Source organism: Carya illinoinensis, chromosome 1 (assembly GCF_018687715.1).
Source record: "Carya illinoinensis cultivar Pawnee chromosome 1, C.illinoinensisPawnee_v1, whole genome shotgun sequence".
Classification (NCBI taxonomy): domain Eukaryota; kingdom Viridiplantae; phylum Streptophyta; class Magnoliopsida; order Fagales; family Juglandaceae; genus Carya; species Carya illinoinensis.
In genome coordinates, this window is record NC_056752.1 from 39,388,383 (window position 1) to 39,408,233 (window position 19,851).

General features: G+C 35.5%; 1 protein-coding gene across 3 annotated transcripts; it reads right to left on the reverse strand.

Moving 5' to 3' along the window:
• Positions 1-17,836: 17,836 nt before the first annotated feature.
• LOC122318506 (pre-mRNA-splicing factor cwf23-like) lies at positions 17,837-19,851 on the reverse strand. 3 transcript variants are annotated; one of them, XM_043135926.1, is made up of 4 exons: positions 19,522-19,851; positions 19,373-19,424; positions 19,217-19,284; positions 17,837-18,618 (listed from the first exon to the last, which is right to left on the reverse strand). In XM_043135926.1, exons 1-4 carry the CDS (start codon positions 19,666-19,668, stop codon positions 18,079-18,081), a joined length of 807 nt encoding a protein of 268 aa, XP_042991860.1. In that variant the 5' UTR covers positions 19,669-19,851; the 3' UTR covers positions 17,837-18,078. The 3 variants fall into 3 exon arrangements, with proteins under 3 accessions (XP_042991860.1, XP_042991873.1, XP_042991866.1); XM_043135939.1 differs by having other exon boundaries at positions 19,217-19,424; positions 19,656-19,851; XM_043135932.1 differs by having other exon boundaries at positions 19,217-19,424; positions 19,509-19,666.

A 19,851-nucleotide genomic window follows, 5' to 3' on the forward strand; every position in this document is an offset into this window, starting at 1 on the left:
TATCTGTGCGGGATTGTTTGCTTACATTTGTTGAGAATTGATAAGTGCAAGGACAAAATGAGAGAACGCGTTCAATAAATTGACATTGGGTTGCACGGATGTCGCATGGGGGAGGGGAGGCGTTTGCAAGTTATGAAACGTGGATGGGTTTTGGGGGGGGTGGCAGGGGAGAGTGCGTGAAACTTGGGGTGACGAGGAAATAAAGGGAATAAAAATAAGTGAGGGTAGGGGAGTGCATGGGGGCATTGAGACAGCATGTGGATGCACAGAGGGGAGGGGAGACCCACCTCAATCATGTCAAAGGGTGCCAGCCTGGCCTCTTTCACTTTGACAGAACATAACAGACCACACGCATGACAATTGACACCATTATTATGTAAAATGAAAAATACAGACATTTTAAGATGGAGAAATGATTTATAGAAACGTGAAACAGATAAGTTCTGTGTAATTTTTATTTTTATTTTTAAATATGGGTCTTATTTTAAAAATATATATAAAAATTACTATTGACATTTACTTTTTTATAAATATTTTATAAGAATAATATTAAATATTTAAATTTTAAAATTTATTTATAAAATTAAATTATACTGTATAAATATTTTACTAGTTGTGTTTTCACATTGACTTGATAATAAAAAAATTTTAAAATTAAAAAAAAAATATTTTAAATCTCAAATTCGACAAGAATGATACCAACCCATAAATAACATCATGATTCCTGATACGAGAAGTAAATGCATGCTTACTTGAATGAAAAATTGTGAAGAATACATATAATACTCTTCAAGGATGTCTCCGAACCACCTAATTTTGTACTAGCACACTTATAAACATGTTAATATAAAGCAACTTTAATTTTGGAGTACTAGCTCATGAAAGTTTTAACAAGATTATTAAAAACGAGCAGCAAAGTTTTGTGCCTAGCTTTTACGCATGATTTTGAGTCCACTAGTCGGCTTAAATAAAATTTATGCCATGCAAAAGGTGATCATCGCAAAAAGGTTGTAGGCATTCCGTGAAAGCAGTCGACGTACACGTCGGGGCCGTGTGAACAGCTAAGCAGCTAAGCAAACCCAAAACCCACCATAAGAAGGATGTGAAGCGTTTGATTGCAGATCGTTTATCCTTATGTGCCTAGAGTTATGCGGCATGCTAGTTGCTGCTGCAGTCTGAATATGACTCTTAATTTCCTTATTGTAGTTGTCTTGCTAGCGAGTATATATATATATATATGTTGAATACTGTAAAGTCTGGTCCACATCGCTCGAGTGGAGGCATTAGCCGCTCGAGCGAAATCAGACAGAGTCGAACGCTCAATGTTAGCTCGACAGTAAGCTCGAGCAGGAGGCTTTCGTTCGAGCGGAGGCATTGGCCGCTCGAGCAAAATTAGGCAGAGTCGAACGCTCGATGTCAGCTCGACAGTGAGCTCGAGCGGGATGCAGAAGGGAAGTTCGCTCGACGCGCGCTCGACATGCCGCTTGAGCGAACATGCGATTTTAGGGTTTCCGCCTCTTAAATTATATATATGATGTTTTACTTCATGTGGCCGGTCACTGTAAACACGAAAACACTGTGGACGAACAGTGTTGAGATCCATCTTGTAGTGTGATATTCCTCAATAATAAAATCCTCTGCAGCTCCCGTGGACGTAGGCAATTTATCGAACCACGTACATTTTGTGTCGTGTGTGATTGCGTGTGTGATTGTTTTTCTCGTTCGTTATTATCTTTCAATTCATTGTCATCGTTTTTCACAACATATATATATATATATATATATATATGTATGCATATCAAATAATGGATATATAGAGTTAAAAGATGATAAATTAATTCATGATGAAAAGTAATGAGAATTGCTCCAAGTCTAAACAAATTAACATGCCTGCATGTTGCAGCCGAAGAAGAATATATAGACTAATTAAAATGATCATACATATCGAGCTTATAAATCACAGGTCAGAAAAATCCATGCATGGCAGCAAACCCTGATGATCCTACGATCATAATCAGGAGTACCGGCCACATATCTGTACATGAGTATTGATGACCAGTACATGACACATGAATAAACATGTGCAGGCCATTGGTGGAGATCAACAGTATAACGCCAAGAAACCTGCCCTGCAATAATGCTTTTATCTGCGTTATGATTATTTTCCATAGCCAAGACCGCATGATGATGCAGCTACATATCTTCTTGTAACCCTGGACCCATGCACGAACCAAACGTCTTTGTAGTGAAGTAACATATCAACACCCACAACAGTGACAACACGTGGCCAGATTTTTTTTTTTTTTCCTTCAATATTAATTATCACAATGCAAAGAACTCGAAAAAGCAATTAATTTCCGGCGAAGATTTGACGTTGAAAGGGAAAGAGTGCCCAAATAATTAGATTTGGCACTATGTAAATCATCATAGAATACTGTTTAATTTGCAATCTGATCTTTGACAGAACAGTACATGATGCATTTCGCCAACCATGCAAACAGTGCATACCGCATTATTGTTGCACTGACATTCCCATATATATATATATATATATATAGATAAATACTAATTTTATCGAATATGTGTCCTGAATGTATTTTGATTTTTTTTATTTAATGATTAAATAAGTATTTTTAAATAATATTTTATTTTTTCTATTTTTTAAATATTTATGATGATTAAAAAAATACATAAAAAAAGAAATGTACAATTCGGAATACTTTTCGGATGATTTCTTTAGTGATTATAGAAGAACTCATATATATATATATATATATACACGTACACATTTGTACGTATCTCGACTAATGCGCATATATGTATATAAAAATAATTTTCAATGGTAGAGTGTGTAATTGTAGCTTAAAGAGAGTGAAAAAAATATAATATTTACATTAAAAAATTAATTAAATTTTTAATAATAGACCCTTTTTTAAAGAATATAATTTTATAATACTTACGTATTTTATGACTGTATATAATTTTATTTATATATATATCTCCTTTATATATATATAAAAGGAAAATGTTTCTCCTTCCGAAAATATAATGGATCCTTATGATGGGTCCCAATTTTATTTTTATATTTAATAATTAAGTAAATATTTTTAAATAATGTTGTTATTTTTTTAAAATGTTTAACAAGATTTAAAAATACATAAAAAACATAAAATGATCTTATTGATGCACAGTATCGAGACCCACTCTTAGTGACTTTTGCAGTTACCTAAAAAAAAAAAAAAACCCTTCTATAAATGAATAGTGCATTCTTATTTGATGGACAAAATTACATTTTTGTCCTTTGTGCATGTTTTGAATTTTTTTTCTCCCTCTTATCTTATTTGTTTATATAGGCATGACTAACAGTCTCTCTCTATTCTTTTTGTTTTTTTTTTTTTTTTTTTGGGTAAGCTCTCTCCATATCTATTCTACCATAAAAAAGCTATAGCCTCATAAATAGTGTTTGAGTTCACACTGTCCCATTTGCACAATTACATTTTTATCCTGTAATTTGCCATTAAAAATGTGATTAAACTTTATGTTATTTTAATATTAATAAGAATAAAATAATAATAAAAATGAAATATTAATATCTTACAAATAATCTCAATTCGATATTTTTTTTTTAGCTTTTGTGGAACAAATTAATAATTAGGACTTTTTTTATATTTCTTCTTAGATTTAAAAATAATAGGATTTTTCACGTATAATATTATTTGAAAAAATAAAAATTATCTTCATATTGTTTTTCATATTAATTTTTATTATTAGAATATTAATTAGAATATAATAATAAAAATAAAATATTAATAATGTATAAATAATCTAAATCGGTTGATCTTGGTTTGTTAAATATAATAATAATAACAGTCCGTTTGGATTCGCAAAGTCTTTCATCTCATCTCATCTCATCATTATAATTTTTTCAAATTTTCATATAAAACATCAACTTTTTTAAATCTTAATTCAACTTTTTTAAATTGTAAAATAATAATAATATTAAAAATAATATTCTAATAATATTTTATTCAACTTTTATCTAAAACTATCTCATCTCATCTCTAAATCAAAACCATTAGTTGTGCAGATGGAAAACTACTTGTATGGTATCCTCAATCTTTACATAACAGGTCCATTTGGTTTTATATATGTTCTCATTTTTATTTTATTTTATCTTAATATTTAAATATTATTAAAATACAAATATTTTTCAATTTTAAATTTTTAAACTTTCAACTTTTCAACTTTTTTATTTAATCATTACCTAATCATTATAATATTTTTAAACTTTCAAACAAAACATAAAAATTATTTCAATTTTTTCAAATTCTAAAACAAAAATAATATTATAATAATAGTTTAACTTTATAATATTTCTATTTAATTTTTTCTCTCATTTTTCAAAACTCCATAAAATATCTTGATTCAAATCATTTCACTATTATTCACAAATTATCTCATTAAAATTTATAAATTTTTCACTTCATTTCATCTGTGTAACCAAACAAAACTTAAATATTCCTCACAAATATCAAAAGATGTCAACAAATTGAACAATAAAAATACAGTTCACACAGGACTACTGCAGCGCTTGGACAAGTTTTTTTTTTTTGGGTATTCTCTGTTAGTAGGATTGACTTCAAGCGATGGTACCACTCCTTACATATCACCTTAGCCATATGTGTGCTTTTAACTACTTTTCTTCGGCACAAAAAAGCATGTAATCAATTTCAGAGAGGGAAAGATATCATTACAACTGCCCTACATGTTGTTCCTCCCAATATAACGATTCCATGTATGAATGATTAATACGTTTAGGTAGCCTTTCGCCCCTCAAGGATATATGCATGGCTGATCATCCCTTGATTGTAATCTGTGCATTCTAGACATAAGAATAATATGTATAATCTTCATTCACGAACTACTCATGTATTTCAAAGAGAGAAAATATTTTAGCCACAAAGAGATTACACAAAAGTAAATCTATAAACTGATGTAACTTGATATAAATTATAAAATTACTTTTATTACAAAAAATTTCATAAAATCACATCAGTTTGTAGGTTTTTTTTTGTAATTTATTTGTATTTGTATTAGTTCTCAATAAACAATTCAACTTTTTCAAATTTCAATCAATTTTTTCAAGTTTCAAAATAATAATAATAATAATAAAATAATATTTTATTCAACTTTCAACTTTCAATCTAAAATCATCTTATTTCATCTTATTATCTAAATAATCTCTTGTATTCTCATTGTAGATATAAAGATAATACTAAAATACTTATTTGAGTTTATAAGATTTGAAGTGAGTTTTGTACGAATTAGATCGTTTAATTCTCTATTATTATTGTTTTCATGAATAACTTATTTTATAAATGAATCGAGCCGAATTTAAATTTGATTAAGCCGATGTCAAGCAATTTGTTTATAAAAATTTTATGTGTAGTCACTTTTGTATACTCTTTTATACACTCTACTAATGTACTTGGTTGTGTATTAAAAAAATTGATACAGCCAATTATATCAATAGAGTGAAGAGAGAGTATGTAAAAATAATTGTATATAATTACTCATATGTTTAGCAGTCTTCTTTATATGCAGCCGCCCTAGCTGGCAGGATTTATCCCTCCCTCGGGCCTCCACGGGCATGTGGCTTCTCTTCTTCACCACATGGTCGGATTAGTTCGAATGTCTTGTTTTAAAGTTTTTTCGTTTTTTAGCTGTTCTTGGATTTTCTTCCAAATAATTGGATTATCAAGAGTACTGATGTGGCCCAGGTTATAGCTAGAAATGTTGACATGTTTTCACTCTTTTGAAATGACTCGGGTTATGGTAGAAAATCCAATCACTCAATAGAGGATATAAGATTTGTTTTTAATGTTAATTTTAATATTATTTTTCCAGGATTCAATCACAGAATCATAACATGTTTTGGTAGTTGAGAGCCATTAAGGGAAAGCGCGCGGCAGGAGTACTAAAGTCATAGTGTACATCATTTAATTTGCTTGTGGCTTTGGCACTATCTACTAAAATTTTACCATGCAGAACTGTTGTAATAATTCCTAAAAATGATGTCAATTAACGGATGTAATTTCAGTAGGTACTCATCTACTTTTTTCTCAAAAGCAGGAAATTCTGCTGAGACTAAAGAAAGCTTCAGTCTTTCGACACGACTTCAGTGATTCAGCCAATTCTGGAGGAGAGAATTTAATAGTCGACCTCTTTTATCATACACAGGATAGGAGTGCATGCAAAGGTTGGCTGCAATTGCTCTTAGAATTCTATGCTTAATAAATTAAGATTAAGAACAGTGATAAAATATTGTCATTTCTTCATCTTACCATATTCTTCTGCAGTTGATCTGATTGCTGTTCACTTCTGTTTTGTTCCTCCTCTACATTCTGTTTTAGAAAAGAAAGAAAATTATCAAAGGTACGAAGGACCAAGTAGGCAAGATAACTCATGATCAGCTTTTGAGTATGGTAAGGGACTTCAAATTTCAGGGTTCTGTCATTTCAAAGTCATCGTTTTCTTGTGCTTCAGACACAGTAGTGCTGGAAGGTTGGTGGATCGCTAATCGTTTTGTTGATCTTCTTTGAAGCTCCAAATGCAGAATTACTAACCTGGAAAAAAAACTACAAGGATAAATTATTTAACCTAACAGTTTTCATTCCCGGCCATCAGACTAATCTCTTATCTGGTACATGAGCGGTACATGTTCCTAATGCTAAGAACGTGGCTAGAGATTTACATCTTCAAAATTCACTGGAAATGAATAATCTGAGTATCCTGACAAACCCACCCAACTACAATCTTCATGAATTTCATTATATTTTTCTAATAATTTCTTAGCATGGTATCGTTGAAATTGAATATCTGTCAGATTTTTGTGAGAAGCTTCAATTTTCCACAATCGACTTTTTCAGGTGCTTGTCTGTAATTTTTTCCACTGTTGATGGTACAAAGCTAATGACAAACGTTGGGTCTTATTTCCATCTTTTCATGAATAGTTGTCCTGGTATATAGTGCAACACACTTTCCAATGGAGACCCTATAAGAGCATTGACATTGGCTTCATCAAAATCATCTTTAAATTTTGATAAAAAGTATAAGTTTTCCATAATTCTAAAATTTTCATATCCATAATTCCACGTTGGATTAGCTATTGAATTCATCAAAATAATAATATAATATTATTTTTTTAATAATATATATTGTTTATATTTTACAATTAAACCTACTATATGTACATTAATAATTTAATTTGACGTAACGATGATCAAACAATTGGAATATGATGAGCACACAAAGTAGTAATTTATGTGCTGTCGAGCACTTGGTGCTCAAAACAGACACGCAAATTCCAAGCAAAGACCAAAGATATAGGGGCAAAATCAAAGAGAAGAACAAAGACTAAGTAAATCCTAGAGGAACAAAAAAAAAAAAAAAAGAGTAGAGAATGGCCGATACAGGGGAAACGAAAAACAAAATCAATTTACTTAGAAAAAATCTTGTGCTGGTCAAAATGAGGGCCGATGTGCACAGGTGAGATGAAATACAGGAGGTTCTCGTTGACGGCGTTGGAGTCTGTAGCCGAGTTTTCGCTCACTGTCTGGCTCAACTTCCTATTCGAGAACCGCGGCTCCTGCGGCTGTGATTTATCCATCTGAGGCGATAGGGATCGTGCGGCCGCGAAGGGTAAGAGGGACAGTGGGCCTGGAATCGAGGTTGGCGTCGATGCCGCATGGCGGAGCCCCAAGAGGCAGAGGGATTTGCTGTGGCGGGCCGGGGAGAAGACCGTGGCCGAGTTTTCGCTCACTGTCTGGCTCAACTTCCTGTTCAAGAACCCCGGCTCCTACAGCTGTGATTTATCCATCCGAGGCGATGGGGATCGTGCGGTCGCGAAGGGTAAGAGCAACAGTGGGCCTGGAATCGAGGTTGGCGTCGATGCCGCATGGCGGAGCCCCAAGAGGCAGAGGGATTTGCTGTGGCGGGCCGGGGAGAAGTCCGTGGCCAAGTTTTCGCTCACTGTCTGGCTCAACTTCCTGTTTGAGAACCCCAGCTCCTGCGGTTGTGATTTATCCATCCGAGGCGATGGGGATCGTGCGGCCGCGAAGGGTAAGAGCAACAGTGGGCCTGGAATCGAGGTTGGCGTCGATGCCACATGGCGGAGCCCTAAGAGGCAAAGGGATTTGCTGTGGCGGGCCGGGGAGAAGTCCGTGGCCGAGTTTTAGGATTCGATGTTTTCAAATTTACGTTGTTCTTTGAAAGATGTGTGCAGCTTCGACGACTTGAAGCAGCGGATGTGAGTGCTATTTGTGTAGCTTCAGATCAAAGTGATTCTTGTGAAGAATCCAAGTGCTGTTTCGGTGGATTGAAGAATCCGAGTGCCGTTTCGTGCGAGAAATGAAAAAGAGAGAGGGGAAGAGAAAACACGGGGAGCTCGGTAATGAATTAAAATCGAGGAAAATAATAAGAAGATGAATGTGCAGTAGCCCTTCATATTTGAAGGAAACCATAAATTCACTATAGGCCAAAACTTGTCATTTACCAGTTTGACTAATCCAATACAGTGGTTTTTTACACATATTCATCATTTTATACATTTGCATTGGCTTTTGATGAAGCCAATGCCAATGCTCTAAGTTACCAAGAGTTCTATTGACAGTTGTCAACTATAAGCGGGGTGCAGTTAGTTGATGTGGCCTACTATTTATTAAAACAAATAAAAAAGGCTAAAATACGCAGAAAGCCTTTCAGTTTTTATATTTGTTGCTCTGTTTTGCTTACAGCCATTGGCACAAGAGTATTGTAGATCCAAGCAGTTCCTGCTCACAACATCACTGAGTAGGGCGTTTATTGATGTGGGTGTAGAAACAGACTGAGTGGGGGCGTTCGTTGGTGTGGGTCAAGGCTGTGAATCGGGTTGAATCAGTGTGGTGGGTTCGGTTTGGATCAGTGTGGTGGGCTTAGTTTGGGTCAGCGTCGTGGCCTTGATTTGGGACAAGCTCGTGGGCCAAGATATCGGGTCATCCATTTTGTGGGTCAGCTCCATGGATCATCTTTGTGAGTTTAATCCGTAGAAACCAACTCATTATTCAATATGCAATAATAGTTACATTTGCTTAAATAAATACCGGTTACTGATAAACAATCGAGCATGTATTGATTTAATTAACAATATAAAAATTTTGCATTACATACAGTTAGATACGTAGAAATTTGTTGGCTAAAAATATTAATTTTCAGGTTAAATATTATGGTTTAATTATTGTGGTTTAGTTGTTGTTAAATATATATTTCTAGTTGGATGAACAGATGATGACATGTTTCTAGTTGGTTTACTAATCGCTGCTGCCTTGGTTGTTCATGAAGAGGATACATGTGAAGCTATTGAGTGTAATTTATATGTTTATGATGATTTTGGTCACTGCTTAAATAAATACCGGTCACTAATAAATAATCAAGCATGTATTGATTTACTTAACAATATAAAAATTTTGCATTGCATATAGTTAAATATGTAGAAATGTTTTGGCTAAAAATATTAATTTTCTAGTTCCATAGTGTGGTTTACTATATTTCCTTAATTAGTTCTTTATAACTAGGAAAAGAGAAATTACAATTTCTATAATTATATAATTTCCTATATAACAGTCTTTGCTCCAAACAAGTTTGGAAGGTGGCTTTACAACAATAGATACAACTGCCGCTGGTAGTTCACAACAAGTCAAGGGTCCAATCGTTGTCAGGGAAAGGAAGACCCCCATCTTTAAAGAGAGCATCCAGGATGGAAACAGACATACGCAAGATTAAAGCCAAACAAAAGAAAGCATAAGTAGGAGGAAAGTTTAAACAGGTGCATGTATTAACATTGGCTAAATTAAAGATTATTTTAATGTTTATAAAGTTTCACTTAGAAAAATGAGTATTTTTACTTTTTACTTTATTATTAACGAGATGAAGGAGATACAACAGCTATGGGCACGCACAAAAATTTATTTGACCCATCAGAGACCTCCATCTCTAATGTTGGAAATGTTCAGGTGTATTACATTAAAATTTTATTTGAGAAGAAAGTGGGTTGAATTTAGATGTTACGCTATTTTGTGCACTAAAAGCAAAGAATAATCTTAATGTTAATTTTTTAATGCTCACTAGATTGTGGCAGAGAGCTCAGTTATTGGTATTAATGGAACCTAGTTTCAGCATACAGTATTTGGGAGTCAACAAACAATAAGATTTGTTGCTAAGATTCAAATTTTAATAGGATTCTACAATTTCTTTGAATATTTGTGACCATATTCATTACATATGTAATTTGGGTTAGATGGATCACAACTAGATCGACCAATGAGATTGTTCGATTTTTAAACACTGATATTTTTTGTGTAGTAGCTGTAATTCTTGGAGAAATTGTAAAATATATGGTGTATTGAATGTAATTGGACATATTCCAGGTTCTTTTGAATGTTTTGCAAGTTTGTGATTAGTTTCCATGTCCCTAATAATTGTTGTGAGGGGTTGTAATCATTAGAATTGATATTTTGTATATATTCATGAATTTTGGGAAATTTCTAGGTTGAAATGGTAAAGGCCAATATTGAGACTCTATTAATGAGTTATAGCTGGGGTTATGTGCTACTGGAATTTTGAGACTCTACAAGTTGATTATTGTTGTCAGGATCATAGTCATATACTGTCACCCAGTTTTGCTCAGACCGAATGAATTCATAGTCATTCACTTTGTTGCTAAGTTAATACTTTGTCACTGAGTTTATAAACAGATCACTAAGTTCACGACATCACTGTCATAGTCACTGGTTGCCTTAATGGGTTATAGTATTATTTCTCCAACGAGAGTATGATTTATCATCTGAGTATGGTTGGATAAAGGAGATACTAGAATTGATCACAGGACTTATCCCTTTTTGAAGCAACTCATTCACTCATTTATGCACACAAAAGAAAGTTATGAGTTGGTTCCTGTAATCCAAAAGCTTGGATTACAATGGGATGGTCATGTGACTAATTCTTGTAATGCAAATAATTCCTGTAATCTAAAGCGGCTTGAGTCAATGCAAAGTGAAAATGGGCTCAGCCCTTCAACTCAGAATTCATAGTAGTAATCAAAACATACATTTCTAATTTAAAAACAATGAACCAAAGAAATAGCTTCTATTTCAAAATACATCCACCATCAAAACACAAAATAAAACTCATTTATGAGTCTCAAGCATAGCTTCCCAACTTAGAGTACAATCTATCAAGACAGAACACTTGAAATAACAATTCAATCTCATTACAAATATAGCTTCCCAATCCAGAGTAACTTAAAATACATACAGATAATAACTTAAGACACTAGTCTAAAATCACTTAGACAGCAGAAAAACATGAGACAACAATGGCAACAACCCAATACAGATTGAGAAGTGTGTGTTTCTGTCTATTTTCAGCATCTTGCTTCCGAACCTCCTCGAGTATATTGCTTAACATCTTCTCGATCACATCAGCTCGCTTTCGGAACTCAATCTTATCCATTTTCAATTCTTCCTCATTCCTTAATAGTTCATTTTTTATTTCTTGAATTTCTTGCTCTATGTCCAAAGTACCATCCGCCCACTTGAAGAACTCGCAATATGGTAAGCCTTGCTCATTTTACACATTTAAAAAAAATGTTAGATGTACTTACATCAAAATGTGAGACTATGATTACTTTAAATTGAAACGTTTTACCTCATTGTTGTACTTTGGACAGCCTAAGAAGGGTCGTCCTGGATTTCTGGGAGTATTTGAGTATTTCAGTGTGGCCTCAACCTCACAGAAGTAGAATGGTTGACTTGAAGTACGTTTACCAATGGATGAAGAAGACGAAGGTGATGACAACATTCTAACATGAACCAGAACAAAGAAATTTATGAACCAAAGAGAATATCATACAAATAATATCAGTTTAATCTCATTTAAACATATTCAAATCTATCCAAGTAAGCTTATAAACAGAACACATAACTTATAAACCAAATAGAATATCATGCAAATAGTATCACTTCAATCTCATTTAAACATATTCAAATTTATTCAAGTAAGCTTATAAACAGAATAAAGAAATTTATGAACTAAAGAGAATATCATGCAAATACTATCACTTCAATCTCATTTAAACATATTCAAATCTATCCAAGTAAGCTTATAAACAGAACAAAGAAAGTTATGAACCAAAGAGAACATCATGCAAATACTATTACTTCAATCTCATTTAAACATATTCAAATCTATCCAAGTAAGCTTATAAACAGAACAAAGAAAGTTATGAACCAAAGAGAATATCATGCAAATAGTATCACTTCAATCTCATTTAAACATATTCAAATCTATCCAAGTAAACTTATAAACAGAACAAATAAACTTACGAATCAAAGAGAATATCCTGCAAATAATATCACTTCAATCTCATTTAAACATATTCAAATCTATTCAAGTAAGCTTATAAACAGAACAAAGAAAGTTATGAACCAAAGAGAATATCATGCAAATAATATCAATTCAATCTCATTTAAATATATTCAAATCTATCCAAGTAAGCTTATAAACAGAACACATAACTTATGAATCAAAGAGAATATTATGCAAATAATATCACTTCAATATCATATAAATATATTCAAATCTATCCAAGTAAGCTTATAAATAGAACAAATAAACTTATGAACCAAAGAGAAGAAAAAATAAAACTCAACTTTGGTTGGACACTTTGAACTGCATTCATTCTCAATGCTGCATAATTAAAAACCTACAGACGAAACAATGAAATAATTAGATTCATTCACCAAAATAAAAATCACTAATATCATGCAAATAAATAAATAAAATCTTTCCTCACATATCAAAGGGGGAGCTTACGTAGTTTGAGTGGGTTCTCTGGCCAATTGCCAAGTGCCCAAATTCGAAGTCCAAAAGTTGAGGTTTTAGGATTAGGGTTAGGGTTTTGGGAGTTAGGGTTAGGGTTAGGGTTTCGGAAGTTGGGGTTAGGGTTTTGGGATCAATGATTTTGAGGAGGAACCAAATCTATAGATGATAGATCTATAGATGAAACAATGTCTCTTCTCCTTGAGGAAGGAGAACAAACTTTTGCAGACACAAACCGAGGAGGGAAAAAGGAAAAAAATCTAACAAAACTTGTGAAATCGAAAACAGTAGGGAGAACCCACACTCATTTAGATCCCAAACTTGCAAAATCTACAAAACTAAAGGAGAACCTAGACTTGCGAAAGAGAAATATCAAGAAATCCAAATGAGAACCCAAACTTGCGAAATAAAACCGAGGAACTGAAATCTTGGATCTGCGAAAGAAATGAGAAAAAAAAAAAAAGGATGAAGCACCATTCCAACTTAGAGTAAGAAATCAAGTAAATCTTCATGGAGATCGAAGGGTTAGGGTTAGGATTCTTTGAAAACACTAGGAGAACCCACACTGTGAAATCAAAAACACTAGGGAGAACCCATACTGAGGAAAACCCAAACTTGTGAAATCTACAAAACTAAAGGAGAACCCAGACTTGTGAAAGAGAATAAATGAGAAATCCAAATGAGAACCCAGACTTGCGAAATGAAACCGAGGAACTGAAATCTTGAACCTGCGAAAGAAATGAGAAAAAAATATAAGGACGAAGCACCATTCCAACTCAGAGTAAGGAATCAAGTAAATCTTCATGGGGATCGAAGGGTTAGGGTTAGGGTTCTTCATGAGTATCAGAGGAGAGATGAGAGGGAAGGGTAGATAGAGAAGACGAGAGGAGACGAAAGGGTGAAGTGTTGGTTGTGAGCATTTCTCTTCGTAATCGTGGGAATATACCACTTCAAATACACACCGTTTCATTACTAAGGAGTGGCGTCAGTTTGTTTTCCCTTAATGAAATGGTTCGTTTCATTAATGCCACGTTGGACCATGATTACGCCACTGCTCTCCAAAGTGACTGTAAATGGCATTTTCCATAAGTTACAATATCCTGATCCATGAGCTTGAGAAGATTTATGAAGGAGTTTATTTTGGATAGAGTTTTGTTACGTACAAATAAAATTGCATGTTAATCTGCATATTAATATTGACTTTTTTATATTTAAAATTTAAATTATTACTATTTAATAAAATTTACTTTTTGACTAATCATATTAAATTTATATACATATTAGTATGCAATTATACTTATAACTAAATTTTTCCTTTTGAATAAAATTGCTATTCTTGTGACGCCCCCAAATCCCCACGCCCGAACACGGGGAAATTGAGACGTCCGGATGGTGACAACCCGGGTCACCATCCCATCGACGGGTGCCGAGTGTGTGCAAGGCAACATATGTGTACAGAAAAACATGCAGCGGATAACGAAAGTCATAACTAAGTACCAGAATTTTTCTTAACGTAATACAAGCTGTTTAAAACATACATAGATAAAATATTACAAAACACAAATACAGTTTTAACAAATATAAAAGATAGCATCAGCAACCCGGCGGAGCCGTATCCTCGGGCTCAGCCTCCTCCTCTTCGTCCTCTAACTCTGCACCAAAAGCTGCGGAACCACGAATGGTACCGCAGGTAAGTAAAACCCAAACACTACCAGATAAAAACACATAAAACTCAAACAATATGCATGAACCATGCCCAATGCCCAAAGTCCAAAAACACCAGTTTTCCACACACGCCAAAAAACCCATTTTGCTCAAAAACACATCCTTTCCGAAAAACACGCCAAAAGTCACATTTGGCCGCCAAAAGTCCATTTGGCCCAATATCTCGCCAGAAGTCCATCCGGCCCAATATCTCGCCAGAAGTCCATCTGGCCCACGCCAAAAGTCCCATTTGGCCTCATAAACCATTATCCAATTTTAACCGTATGCACCATGACCTCCCCTAGGGGTCATCCGCACACCCTGGCTCCAGTGTCACACCGTAGAGTACCACCACGCATGTGACACCTAACGAGCGATGCCCAGTTCCGCGCCCCGCGCGTGCGTAGCCAAGCATCCTCTAGCCCTCGCCAGCGAAGGGCCACGGAGTCTGTGAGTAGGGCGATGCCTGGTTCCGCGCCCGGCGCGTTCGTAGCCAAGCATCCCCTAGCCCCGCTCCCGTCATCTCTCTCGACAACTCAGGGGACATCACTCAGTTTATTCCGCTCCCGAGTGACCAGAGGAGCTCCACCGAGATAATAACTCATCCCGGCTTGGGCTCGTGATACACACGCACCCGCAAAACCACTCACGCCAAAACACAGGCTTTTCATATAAATCCACCAACACACGTGCATGCACCATGAAATGTCATATCAATGCATAATAAAATAACCAACCAACATAAATCAATTAAACAGACAACTCCGTCCTCCATCCATCCGACCCCCGAAACTCTTCGGACTCAGTCCGGAATCAACAACCAACAACAGTAAATAATTGAATGAGCAATATATATTAAAATCTGAAAATAGGATTTGGAAAATACTTATAGCGCTATACGGCAATTTTAGAAAACAAGCGGCGTTGCAAGCGGCGGAAAAACAGCAACGTCACAGTGAAAATTCACTGTGGCCTGGGTTTGAAAAACCCACTTTTGAACGGGGACAAACTAAGACACGAGATTGATAGGGAATGGTCTAGGGATGGTTGTGAGGCTATTGGAAGTGACGGACGGCCGTGGGTGGCGGCGGAATGGCCAGAAATGGCCGGATTACCCAAAACGGAAACTAAGCTCGTAGGAGCTGTTCCGGTGGTCGTTGGAGGCCGGAAATGGGTGGATTAGGACGGCAAGGAGTCGGTGATGAAGTGGTGAAGAAATGGTGGCCGGAGGTGGAGCGACGGCGGCGGATCGGAGCAAAATCCGTGCACCCTTCTTGGAGCTTTTCCGGCCAAACGGCCGGCCGGTTGGGGGTGGGTTTTGGAGGGGTGGTGCACCGGAGGGAGAGGAAGAGAATGGGACCGGTGGGAGGCCGAACGGTGGCCGGACGGCGGCGGTAGGGTAGAGAGAAGGTGACGCCGGCGTGAGGGAGAGGGAGGAGAGAGAGAAAGCACGGGGGGGTTCGGTCGAGCGGGAGAGGAAAGAAAGAAAGAAAAAAAAAAGAAAAAAAGAAAAAAAAAAAAGAAGAAAAAGAAAAAGAAAAAGAAAGGAAAAAAGAAAAGAAGGGAAAAAAGAAAAAGGAAAAAGAGAAAAAAGGAAAAGATGTGAAAAGAGATGAGGTCCAGTCCTCACTCCGGGAAAACGAAACAAACCGCCAAAAAGATTAAAACCACAAAACAACTAAAAGAAATAAAACATAACCTCAAATAAATTAAAATCCAATTTTTAAAACGCAAATAAATTAAAATAAAATAACTGATATATTAATTAAAATAAAAACAATTATTTCCGCGAAAATACACTCAAAAGCGGGTCATCACAATTCTTCTCCGAACTGCTAACTTATTTTTTTGTTGCCCGGTTTCATATGTAGTCTAACATCGAATGATTAAAAAATATGGACGGTCTACTCGGCATTTATTTGAATGTGGTCCATGACCTTTTTTGTGTCAACATAATCAATTAATCATCACTTAAAAAAAATGTATATGTTTGGGTTGTCAAAATCATTTCAATTTATTTCAGATAAATTATTAATGAGATTCTCTATTTTTTTAAATTTTTCATAAAAAATTAAATATATTTCAATCTATTTTTTATATTTAAATACATTTCAACGGAACTTATAAAGCACTCCTATTCATAAATACGCAGCCGACAGTGTGTTTATCCATCATGTTTCTTTTGTCAATGCTTGTTGAATGCCACTTAAGAGAGGATCTATACCTGAACTTTTGTCTGTTGAACATTATTGGTATCTGTTGACCATCACCTCATCTAGTTGATGGTCACTAGATGGTCTTCAACTAGGTGAGGATCTAGGTGATGGTCTTCACCTAGTTGAGGGAGGAAGAAAGGACCCTTTCTTAAGAAGGCAAGAGCTGTTGGTCAGGACTCAGTGGTGGTCTTGCTGAGGTGTTTTACTCTACTTTTTGGATTCGTTAATAGATTTTCATTTTCTTTTTACATTTTTATGATCCCTTTTGATAACTTCTTTCATTTAGTTGAGAAATAACCTATACCGCCGCTTCATCAATATCATCTTCACTATTGAAATTTGTGAAGCTCCAATAATGTAGATCTATAGTTAGCTTAAACTAGTCAAAGACTAACTTTGAGTGGGGAAAATTGGATGCTGGAATGTTTGTAGGGTCTAGTTGATATATGTATCAAGAGTACAGGAGAACTAATTGAGATCAAATTTTGGAAAAGGAGTCATATATGAGGTATTTTATGAGGTTCAATGGTTGTTTCTTGGCAGATCTGTTCATTTTTCTGAAGATTAGACATACTGAAACTTCTATATGTTGGGAATACCACTTCCTTGAAAAAGAAAATTCAGATGTTGGTTCTCCATGTTATAATCTGCACTTTCTAAATTCTAAGCCCATCATACAACTGCCTTGACTACTTTTTTGTCATGCTGATGCATGCAGGTTGCAACTGGAGGTTCTGTTGGCATTCTCCACGCAGTATCATCAGGGCTAAAAAAGTGAATTTTTGTATTGAGATTTTTCCTGTCATATCGTCAGGTTTTTGTCATGCCGATGCATGCAGGTTGCGACTGGAGGTTCTGTTGGCATTCTCCACGCAGTATCATCAGGGCTAAAAAAGTGAATTTTTGTATTGAGATTTTCCCTGTCATATCGTCAGGTTTTAATGATGAAAAGAACCGCTGATAACAACATAAAACGCAACAAAAATACCTGAAAATTGGCATAAGCAGAAGTGTTTGGGACAAATTGTAGGAAATCCTAATCCTTGTGTTCATCCCTTTGATATTGAAAAAGTGTTGGATCCTGATGTTCAATTATGTCCTAAAATATTTACATCAAATGTTTTTCAGGCAAAATTTTGGCACGAAGAAAATTCAGAACAGAAAACTAAAAGATCTCCTAGAGACAACAAGTCCATCACATTGTCTTTTCTCAATGCAGCGCATTACACCTGTTAGGCTAAGATTAGGAACGCGCACAAGCAGATTTACTTCTAAGCATTGCCCTTTCCGACCTGACTTCAAAAATTGGAGTGTCATACCCCCTGCTTCTTCCCCCTTCATAATTCACACGACTCCCTGTCTGTAAGTACCAATAGTTCCCTGGTTGCCTGCAAACTCGGGTCCTAAGATGAGGGTATCCTTGGACATTGTAGTCCGCTGGATTGAATATTGGAGATTCTTTATGGGTCCTTTTGTTGCTTGGGAATAAAGATTCGGATGGAGTGAAGAGTGGGGATTCTTTCCTCGATGTTGCGTTAGCTCTCATACAGTTCTCTATTACCTTGGCCTCCTCTTTGAATCTTTCTCTGATGTCTTTCAGACCTTGCAAAATTTTGTGAGACCTTGATTGGCTTGTAAGATTCCAAACCTTTTCTGAGCCATTGCAGTTTGTACGACTGCTGCAGATCGTATATGGATTTGTCTTGCACTTGAAGCATAAGTTTTTCCTTCTCTCCAGGTCGAATGCTCTTCTCTTTGCACCATCAGAGAGACATGTATATGCCTGCAGATACGTTTTCGTGTTTGAAGTGAAGATTCTAAAAAGAAAATAATATTATATTAATCGCGTAATTCAAAACTCAAGTTTATATTATACCAATCACTCATTTTGTTTGGGTCATTCGATGCAGGATTCCATACCGTGTTGAAACTTCAACAGAAAATAATTACCGAAGAGAGAGGAAAAAGAAACTTATGTTGACTTTGGTGTGCGGAATAGTGAAAAACTGACAAAATGAATGCCTTGCAAATTAATGCACTCTACTCAATCACATGCAAAAAACTAAACACCAATCCTTCCATGGCCCAGGATTCATTCATTCATTCATGTTGCATGAGTTTACCATCTTGAACCAGACTAGCAATGACTCTCGAAATGCAGTCAACTTCCCTTGTGTGACAAGGCGCATGTGTTAAACCCAGATTTCAGGTAGGTTGGGCAGCTTAATCGATGTTGGAAACTGGAGAGGGCTAAATGATAATGATTTGTTCTGGGTCTAGTGCTAACTCTGTATCCTATGTTCTAAATATTTGGTTTTCTATTTCAATCTTCAGCATGTAAATTTTCTCAAGATTGACGAAATGGAAAGAATCAATCTAACCTCTGAGACAAGCTTGAAAGCAATTTCAGCCTTGGGATGCTTGTTCTTATCTGGATGAAGTTGCAAAGCTGCACAACAAACGATTCTCACCAAAACAAGAAAATGAAAATGCGTATTGGAAAAAGAAATAAAAGTGCGTCCACGAACAGAACCCACCAAGCTTATGGTATCGCTTGCGGATAACGTCTGTCTTTTCATTTTCTTCCACCTATAGAATCCATTAACAAACAAATTAGATCAAATGCAAAAGCTCTGTGACAAGACTGCTTGAAAGACTTGAGATCATGAGCACCCCATAAACCTACTCCAAGAACGCGATACCAATCGATCAAATGCGATTTAAACGGGCTGCAACCATGACTATGAGTGCAAGAAACTGAACGAGTTGAAATAGAGCAAATTTCAGTGACTAAACGGGATTTGAGATCGGATTCTTTACCCACTCTACCCATTTCGAAGAGAAGAGAGTAAAACTCAGGAAGAGGAGGAGGAGAAAATGTGAAGTGGGTTGTAAAGATTCGTGGCTTTTCTTTGTGTGCGTCTCCTTTGGTCTTAAGAAAGAAAGAGGGTAGTGATTGATTACGAGGTGGAGCGGTTAAGAAAAAAGAGCAAGGTTTCCGGAAGAGATTTTTGAA